The sequence below is a fragment of the Centroberyx affinis genome, unplaced genomic scaffold (assembly GCF_046629955.1).
Source record: "Centroberyx affinis isolate AG114_WGS23_722 - 3 ecotype Tasmania unplaced genomic scaffold, CSIRO-AGI_Caff_v1 ptg008933l_1, whole genome shotgun sequence".
NCBI lineage: Eukaryota > Metazoa > Chordata > Actinopteri > Beryciformes > Berycidae > Centroberyx > Centroberyx affinis.
The window spans coordinates 5,001-15,000 of record NW_027284375.1 but is presented as its reverse complement, the minus strand read 5'-3'; the positions used below and the strand labels follow the sequence as shown (position 1 = coordinate 15,000).

Below are 10,000 nucleotides of genomic sequence, written 5' to 3'. Positions count from 1 at the left end.
AAATCTCCCTAGAATGTCAACACACAAAGCACATTAAGCTACAGTATTCAGGACAGCTTGATTTTTCAATATCTATAGCTTTGGAGTCCAGGTTAGGGCTAGGCGATACAGACAAAATTATCATCATGATAATCATATGTTGATATTGAGGCTATATCACAATATCCGCAAAAAAATATTTTCCAAATAATATTCAAGTTACACCATTAATTTTCAGATAATATTCCCTAATTTGTTTTAGATCTCACATTGTGAGAGATTTTATTGAGTGTTTCCCATTAACCATTAATTTAGACAACAGTTGTGTATCATGGTAACTCAATATTATTATTTCATGATGAAATGATCCTACTGAAAGACAAACAATAACATTAAACTCTTACCTAGCCCTTGTTTTTATGTGTTGTTTTTCTGCTGACAGTTTTTATTAAATGCTGTAATTTTGAAGTAACAATGAACTTAAAGCTGTAATTTTGAAATAACGAATAAAAATTGTATTCTCGTGAGCCAATTCGTATGCTTTTATTTTGAAGGCAAAATCGCTAAAGCGGAAGTGCTGTTGCTGCCAACTGCTGCTGCTCTGACAGATGCGAGGTTGTGACGCAGGTTGTAAGCAGCGCTGTAACCAAAACCTTCTCACTGCTGCTGACTTCCGCTTCTTAAGAGACAGCAGAGCGCCTCCTGCCGGTCCGGAGGGAGCAGGACCCGAGACATCAGTTCACAAACTGATTCATGCTTTCTCTCACACACACACTTTCACTCACACTAATTCAGTTTAACTGGCTGCAGGTGTCTAGCTTCAAATTATTAGTAGTTCAAATTGTGCCTTACAAATTCAATTTTAAATCAATTTATTAAACAAATTCATTGTTTTGAATTCAGCAGTTCAATATGAGCAGACAAATACTAATTTATGTGATGAAAATACAATCTGCTGTCACATTCATGTTCCATCTGAAAATCACAACTCTCCTCCGACCAGTCAGTCAGCCAGAGGAGGAAAACCGATGTGGTCCACGGAGGTCTTATATTATGTAGACTCTCTCTCTCTCTCTCACTCTCACACACACACACACACACACACACACACACACACACACTGCATTTGTGTATTTTACATGCAAGACAAATACATAAAACGTATTTACTTCAAATAACAAGTGTCATTCTCCCTGCATGTTCTGTGCTGTGTTTTAACAGACTAGAATTTGTTTTATTTTTCCTACAAACAAAAAAGCAAAACAACCAGTTTTGGTTCAGTTTATTGCTCTTGCCTTAATCTTTGGGTAAAACTACCTCAACCTTTTTTACAGGGTAAAAAAATGTCCCACACATTGTACACATTTCATAACAATGCATTAACAGCTGTGAATATCAAAAATATGCACCAGGTTAACTGAGCTGACTCTTCTCAAGCTCCAACTCTTCATGTTTTGGAGTAGAGACTAGGGCTAAAGACAAGACAGTTTACTGTGTCACAGTAACCTACATTTGGAAACAAATCCACCTTATCACACTATTCACTTTTACTGAGAACGTTACTGAATGGATCTACAGCCACACCACAACAAGCTGACTCAGCTGCTCTCTGCTTCAGCTGCTTCATACACATTTACACTTTATTAACTAACAGCCAGTTCTCCAGTGAACTTCCATGATGGAGCCAGTGATAGCTGATGCTCATAGGAGTTTTGTTTTTTTTACTCAAAAGTGTTCTGAGGGCAAAAAGAATTCTGATTGGTTCAGAGAGATGACCAATGAAATCGGAGAGGAGGCGGGAACTGGGGCTTTCCACGTTTAAAATATATATTCTTATAGACTTAGACTTTATTAACAAACAGACAATTCTCCAATGTTCCTCCATGATGGAGCCAGAAGGAGAGGAGAGGAGAGGAGAGGAGGAGGAGAGAGGAGAGGGGAAGAGAAGGGAGGAGGAGAGGAAGAGGAGAGGAAGAGAGAGGAGAGGAGAGGAGAAGAGGAGAGAAAAAGAGAGGAGAGAGGAGAGGAGAGGAGGAGAGAGGAGAGGAGAGGAGAGAGGAGAGGAGGAGAAAGGAGAGGAGGAGGAGAGGAAGAGAGAGGAGAGGAGAGGAGAGGAGAGGAGGAGAGAAGAAGAGAGGAGAGAGGAGAGGAGAGCAGGAGAGAGAAAAGGAGGAGAAGAAGAGAGGAGAGGAGAGGAGAGAGGAGAGGAGGAGAGCGGAGAGGAGAGGAGAGGAGGAGAGAGGAGTGGAGGAGGAGAGAGGAGAGGAGATGAGAAGAGCAGAAGAGAGAGAGGAGGAGAGAGGAGAGGAGGAGAGAAGAAGAGAGGAGAAGAGGAGGAGGAGAGAGGAGGAGAGGAGAGGAGGAGAGAGGAGAGGAGAGGAGAGAGGAGAGGAGGGGGACTTTATTAACAAACAGACAATTCTCCAGTGTCCCTCCATGATGGATCCAGAAGTTGCTACAGAGCGTTTGTGTCCCAGCTTCAGAAGCCTAAGTGTGTTCTGTATCTTTTTCCCAGCTGGGTTCAGAACTCCATCAGGTGTGTGTACGGTCCGTTGGTGTCCAGCTGCAGCACCTGTCTGTTCCCGTACGTCCCGCACCGCACCGCCACGCCGGCTCCGCCCCCGGCCTCGGCGTCGCCCCCGGCGACAGCGGCGGCGGCCAGCAGCTCCTTCTCGCACAGCTCCACGAAGCCCCCGTACAGCCGCAGCCCCTCCTCCTTGCCCACGTTGCCGTGGTACTGCATGGCCCGGCCTTTGGCCCGGCCGCCCAGCGTGGCCTGAGGCACCACCAGCAGGCTGCCGGGCAGCTCAGACACCGACACCAACCTGCCAGAGTCTGACTCACACAGCCTCAGGTTCAACAGGGACGACACTGCAGAGGAGAGGAGGAGGAGAGGAGAGGAGGAGAAGAGAGGAGGAGGAGGAGAGGAAGGAGGGGAGAGGGGAGGAGAGGAAAGGAGAGAGGAGAGGAGAGGAGAGAGGAGGAGGAGAGAGGACAGGAGAGGAGAGGAGAGGAGAGGAGAGGAGTGGAGAGGGGAGAGGGGAGAGGGGAGGGGAGAGGAGAAGGAAGAGAGGAGAAGAGAGGAGGAGGAGGAGAGGAAGAGGAAGAGGAGAGAGGAGAGGAGGTTTTACCTTACTGAATTGCCTCAGTGTATGAAATGTGCTATACAGATAAAGCGCCTGAGTTCCGATTTATATATGTTGTGATATATTATCTCAGTGTACATCTAGTACATATTGTAAATTGTATTGCTAGTCTGGTTTTGCTTAACTACTATTGACTAAAGATGAAACAATGATGCAGTAGGGGTGGGGCTCTGTTGGAGAATGACTGAGGGAGGGGAGGGTGAATACATTGTAAAATTGTACTGTCATTTGTATAGGACTTGGAAAAAATAAATAAATAAAAAGACTTTGAACAAAAAAAAAAACAACAAAATTCTGAAATGCTAGTTTAGCTAATATAAACTGTAAGGAGAGTTTTAAACAACACAAATAAAAATCCAAACAGCATCTGAAATAAATAAGGGGGTGAGTGAGGAATGTTTTTCTGAAACGTTAACGAACATTTTCAAAATGAAACGCTTAGAAATGTGAGTAAAGACGGCAGGATTAACTATTAACTATTTTGACCTGCTGCCTAATAGAGCAGAGGACAGACAGACAGACAGAGGGGAGACAGAGAGAGGAAAGGTCAAAGGTCACGGACCCATCTTGGGCAGGATGTCCTCTGTGGCTCCTTTGAAGAAGCAGATGTAGATCACCATCCCTCTGTCGATCTGAGGGACAGAAGACAGGATCAATAAAAACAACATGGAGGCTTTCATTCCAGTGCAGTAAAACTACGACCTAAAAATCTAATATAAACTATTGTCTTAGCAAAGGTCTTGAGATACATAAGAACTAAAATAATATTCCATAATGAGTTTTATTTTCATGCCAGCGATCATTTTATCACATTAGTGGGATCTGATGCACCGTTTCGTTTTTTGAGACCGATATCCGATGTTTTCCCGCCCATATCAGCCGATACCGATATGCATTTTTGTAAGAACAAATGCAGTTAAGCTTTTCACACATACATATCTTAACAGTGTTGTTGTTTTGTTTTTTTTATGCAAAAGACCATGTTAGTTTGATTCTGTTTCTAATTTGACAGTTGCATTAAGTGATCCACTGGTCACAAAAATGACAATTACACAATCGCTAAATATCGGCAGTACAAACAATATCAGACCTATACGGATATTGATATTGCTAAGTAAATAGCGCTTTATTTATATAGCAACTTTTTAAAACACACAGTTTACAAAGCGCTTCACAACACTTTAAGAGAAGAACAAACCCTTAAAAGCCGTCTTAAAATAACATAAACACACACATATACAATATAGGGCTGCAACTAACGATTATTTTCATTGTCGATTAATCTGTCGATTATTTTCTCGATTAATCGATTAGTTGTTTGGTCTATAAAATGTCAGAAAATGGTGAAAAATGTGGATCAGTGTTTCCCAAAGCCCAAGATGACGTCCTCAAATGTCTTGTTTTGTCCACAACCCAAAGATATTCAGTTTACTGTCATAGAGGAGGAAAGAAACCAGAAAATATTCACATTTAAGAAGCTGGAATCAGAGAATTTTGTCTTTTTTTTCTTAAAAAATTATTCAAACCAATTAATCGATTATCAAAATAGTTGGCGATTAATTTAATAGTTGACAACTAATCGATTAATCGTTGCAGCCCTAGCGTCTGCCAAATGGGAAATTGTAAACTGTCTTAAAATAACATAAACACACACATATACAATACACACACAAGAAACATACATACACACAAAGCATAACCAAATAAAAAGAAGAGACCCATACAGCCCTATAGTCATAGGAGGGCCAACCTATAAAACTATTTTTTTTTTTTTTTAAAGATGATAATCGCCCGATACCGATATATCGGCGCATCCCGATTAGCGTCACACTTTTAAAATGCTGAGAAAGTCATTATGGAAAGACACTGTTCATGTGTCAATACATAAACAAATGCATATTACAATGTGCAACCACAGTGTTTTGCTGCTTTCCTGTATCATATGAGGTGGGCCGCAGTGTAACAGGATATGAATCTTATTTTCTGGTGTATATCTGTATAATACTGAGTGTTACCTGGACCCACTGAGCCTCTGACTGCTCATCAGCAGGCTTCACCTGCAGTCTCGCGTGCAGACACTGCTGCAGCACCGCGCGCGCTGCGCTTCCTGCTGCCTTCTCCGTCATTTCTCTCACTGGTTTTTAAGTTGTGTCGACTTTAATAAACGGCAGCAAAGAAGAAACACGTCCAACAGACAGAATGTGAACGCGTTGAAATAATGAGTCGGACCCAAAAACACTGCAAAAAAGAGAGAGAAGTGGGCAAGTACAGTTGAAAAATGGAAAGCTCATCCAACTTACTTCCGTATTACGTCAGACAAAGTCGCCGAATGAGAATCAAAGCTGCGTTTTATTTTTGCACTTTTTTATTCTTTCTGAGAATTTATTTATTATTAGATGAATACACAAAATAATTCGCAATTTTTCAAATCAATAATAAAATGAAAAAGAGGTTTGCCATTCATGAAGGTAGATTTGTGAATGAAAATTTTACATATAAAAACATAATTACATAATATATCTTAATATTACAATTTCCCTGTCCCCCTCCTTTCTTACATGTTATGTGGCTTGAAGCCTGCTATCGTACATAAAAAACAATATTTTATTACTATGTGAGAAAAATGAAAACTAGAAAAATACACGCACGCACGCACGCACGCACACACACACACACACACACACACACACACACACACACACACACACACACACACACACACACACACACACACAGCACAGCACAGAGTGGAGCTGCATAACTTTGCGCAATGTTGATCCGCACCAAGCTAGCTAGCTTGTTGTTACATTGCTGAAACATGGCTCTCTGCACCTACAGCAAACTGTCACATTTATTAAGAAAATCCATCTATAAACCTTCTGTTTTACGAACAGGAACAGAAATACAACATGGTCCCGTGAGCTGCGCATATTTCATACGCTGTCAGGTAAGATTAGACTCTCTTTCTCTGAATAAAGTCGTATTTTAGCATCAATTAATCTGGCTAACAGCTTTATTTTGGTACAATGTGTCAAGCTAGCTAGAGAAAGACAGAATGAGACCGGAAGTAAGGTGATTTTGCCTTCAAAAAAAGTGGAGCAAGATTTAAAAGTATTGCGATGTTCATAACAGTTTTTGGGAAAGAAATAATATATTATATTCCTGCTAACTGCAGATTCATCGTCACTCGTTCAATATGTTCTTTCTCATCCTCAAAAACCGTTGTAATGCGGTCAGGGTTTTATTTTGAAAGTAATGACCGGTAGTCCTGTATGTTATTCTTGCGGACTTGACACTGGCATGTTAGTACAGTGCTGTTCACCTGAAGCACAGAATACCAGACAGCTGTCACTGTGGAGCAGCTTGTAATGTTAACTTAAGTATCGGTTATTTCGTAAGTTCCTTAAAAAAACAGACGTTCATACACACTTCTACACAGAGAATTAGAGAGTTAGAAACCAAAAAAGTCTGACTAATAGTTTTACAACTTTCACTTATAAACAGGCTGATTTCGCCAGCTTTGTTTCTTTATTTTGCTTTGTAAATTTGGCTTTTTTTAAACTGATATCTGTAGAAGATGATGGAGGAAAAACAGCCAAACCGGTTATAAAAGCAGCTTACATCACCCAGATAATAATGTGATGTAATGTTCATCCCATTCAACCGAATGGTGATGTTAGGTGTGACGTCAGACGAAACATTTTAAATAGAATTTGCTTGTTATCATTGGTTTAGACAGCAGAATTGTGCGTCACGATATCCCAAATCACCATATGATTCCATTGAAAGACAATAAATGATAATATTGAAATTATCGCCTAGCCCTAATTGGAACAGCAACATCCCAGTCTCTTCCAGTCCAGTTCTCTAACCTGCAGGTTGTTGTTGTTTACTTCCTGTTTGATTGATTGATTGATTGATTGATAAATTTTATTAGAACATGAAAAAAAATAAAAGAACAGATCAAAACAAAACAAGAATAACAAGATGAAATAAACAATAAACCTATTCTCATAAACTAATGAACTAATAAACATAATCTAACAAACAATAAACCTACACAACAATCTCAATAAACAACACAAATTAAATATTACATGTTCGAAAAGAAGTAGGAAGAAGTATACACTTATTTTTCCCTACCCCTTTCTCAACTACTCATCCATAAACTCATATATACAATTTATAAACAACTGTCCCAATTCTATGTACAACCCAAATATCCACCCGATAACAATAAAATAAAACTAACCCTTTAACACAACCCTTCCTCATCCATATACCTCTTAAATATATTTTGTTTGTATATCTTCTTGATCTGATTTATGTTTGTACTTTGTTTTAAATCTCCACATCCAAACCATTCCACAAGTTCACCCCACAGATTGAAATACACATACTCTTCATAGTGGTGCAAACACAGAGTTTTTTTTAAATTAAACTTTCCTCTCAAATTATTACCCCCTCTCTCTGTCGATGAACATATTTTGTTGTTGTTGTTGTTGTTGTTGTTGTTGTGGTGTCAGCGGTCGGTGGACAGCAAGGCGTTGCAGGAGAGACAGAGGCAGCAGATGGCCAAAGGTTTGCCCAAACAGAAGCCCATCTCCGGGGTCAAACAGGTCATCGTCGTGGCCTCGGGGAAAGGAGGAGTCGGCAAATCCACCACCGCAGGTAAACTCCCACCTGCTGCCCAGAGGGTCTTTACTCTGTGATATAGCTCTGTGTAGCTCAGGTAGAGTCTTGGGTCGTGTCTCTTCCTCCATGATAAAACCCCCCAAATCAGTGATTCTGTGATCTGTTGCTCCGGTAGAGGAGACTTGAGGAGAATTGTGGGTTTTTTTTCTCTCTCCATTCACTGCCATTGTCTGGAGGAACAGTCTGAAAATCACTTCTAGCACATAAAGGAACGCCGACAAAGCAGATTCTGACAATATATTAAAAAACTAGTCCTTCTGCTGAACTGTTTTGAAGTGAATCTCTTTCTTTATGTTATTAAACCTTTCAGTCTGAAAAAATGGAACACCGAAATCCGGTCAGAGGAAACTTATGATGGAACAAAGAAAATAATCAGTTCACCAATAATTGTAAATAGGTGAGAAAAAGTGAGAGACTTGTTTTTTATATTGGCAGAATCTTTTTTTTTTGCTGGAGTCCTGTCTCCTACTTTTTCACTGATATATAATGGCAGTGAATGGAGAGAGAAAAAAACACAATTCTCCAGTCTCCTCTACCGGAGCAACAGATCACAGAATCACTGATTTGGGGGTTTTATCATGGAGGAAGAGACAACAACCAAATATACTACCAAAGTTCAAAAGCTCTTTAATTTTGAGACATTAGTATTAGAGCTGCAACGATTAATCGATTAGTTGTCAACTATTAAATTAATCGCCAACTATTTTGATAATCGATTAATCGGTTTGAGTAATTTCTTTAATAAAAATAAGTCAAAATCCTCTGATTCCAGCTTCTTAAATGTGAATATTTTCTGGTTTCTTTACTCCTCTATGACAGTAAACTGAATATCTTTGGGTTGTGGACAAAACAAGACATTTGAGGACGTCATCTTGGGCTTTGGGAAACACTGATCCACATTTTTCACCATTTTCTGACATTTTATAGACCAAACAACTAATCGATTAATTGAGAAAATAAATGACGGATTAATCAACAGTGAAAATAATCGTTAGTTGCAGCCCTAATTAGTATAATTATCGTAAACAAACCAGACCATCAGCGGTCAGCCTGTCAGCCTCTATCAGCCTCTACTCTGCGTCCTCCATTGTTTCTCCACCCGGTTGGATCTGGAGGGAAATCTGCTGGATCACTTTAAATCTGTGTTCTGTGGTGAATGCCGTGTGTGTTGAAGAATTCCCGAAATAAACTCTGGACTAATCTCAGTTTTGGCTGGAGAGCGGAACTGACGCTCAGCCTGTCTGGAGGAAAGAGAAGGAGACAGAGGGAAAGCCTGTCAGTCATTCAGTGAATAGGAAAATCACGGTTGGATTAATCTCATGAACCGGTGCCAATATGTGGGATTCAGGATGAAAAAGACTAAATTTGGTGTCTGTTTTAAGTTCCAGTTCGAGGTGTTTGATCTCTCTCTCTCTCTCTCTGTCCTTCTCTCTCTCTCTCTCTGTGCTTATCTCTCTCTCTCTGCAGTGGAATTTGGCTCTTGGACTGACAGCCAATGATCCGGGTAAGGTTCAGCAGAGTCTCTCCTCTCATCTTGCTCATGTCATTTCCTTTCTTTCAGTCAGTTTGGCTCAGTTTACGGCAACTTGCATACACCTTTTTCACCAACATGGCTGACACACTTCCTCTTCATCTTAGCAGGTCATAGATCAGTTCCACCATTGGCAGCAATGTTAAAGGATAAGCTCTCCCTCTGTCTCTCTCTCTCTCTCTCTCTGTCTGTCTCTCTGCCTGTCTCTCTCTCTCTCCCTCTGTCTCTCTCTCTCTCTCTCTCTCTCTCTCTGTCACTCTCTCTCCCTCTGTCTCTCCCCCCCTCTGCCTGTCTCTCTCTCTCTCCCTCCCTCTGTCTCTCTCCTCCCTCTGTCTCTCTCTCTCTCCCTCTGTCTCTCTCTCTCTCTCCCCCTCTGTCTCTCTCTCTCTCCTCCCTCTGTCTCTCTCTCTCTCTCTGTCTGTCTCTGCCTGTCTCTCTCTCTCTCCCTCTGTCTCTCTCTCTCTCTCTCTCTCCCTCTGTCTCTCTCTGCCTGTCTCTCTCTCTCTCTGTCTCTCTCTCTGCCTGTCTCTCTCTCTGCCTGTCTCTCTCTCTCTCTCCCTCTGTCTCTCTCTCCTCTGCCTGTCTCCTCTCTCTCTCTCTCTCTCTCTCTCTCTCTCGTCTCTCTCCCTCTGTCTCTCTCTCTCCCTCC

The 10,000-nt window shown here is 41.1% G+C and overlaps 2 protein-coding genes across 2 annotated transcripts in view; one reads left to right on the top strand and one right to left on the bottom strand.

The window, feature by feature from the left end:
• Nucleotides 1-2,430: 2,430 nt before the first annotated feature.
• Nucleotides 2,431-5,406, bottom strand: dtd2 (D-aminoacyl-tRNA deacylase 2). The gene is made up of 3 exons (XM_071514479.1): nucleotides 5,141-5,406; nucleotides 3,688-3,757; nucleotides 2,431-2,850 (listed from the first exon to the last, which is right to left on the bottom strand). Exons 1-3 carry the CDS (start codon nucleotides 5,249-5,251, stop codon nucleotides 2,501-2,503), a joined length of 531 nt encoding a protein of 176 aa, XP_071370580.1. The 5' UTR covers nucleotides 5,252-5,406; the 3' UTR covers nucleotides 2,431-2,500.
• A 537-nt stretch (nucleotides 5,407-5,943) lies between these two features.
• nubpl (nucleotide binding protein-like) overlaps nucleotides 5,944-10,000 on the top strand; it is a gene marked incomplete at its 3' end in the record, with an annotated part of 7,945 nt that continues 3,888 nt past the window's right edge. Inside the window, 3 exon segments of the mRNA XM_071514478.1 lie at nucleotides 5,944-6,072; nucleotides 7,652-7,822; nucleotides 9,288-9,329. Of these exon segments, the coding sequence (XP_071370579.1) occupies nucleotides 5,944-6,072; nucleotides 7,652-7,822; nucleotides 9,288-9,329 (342 nt within the window).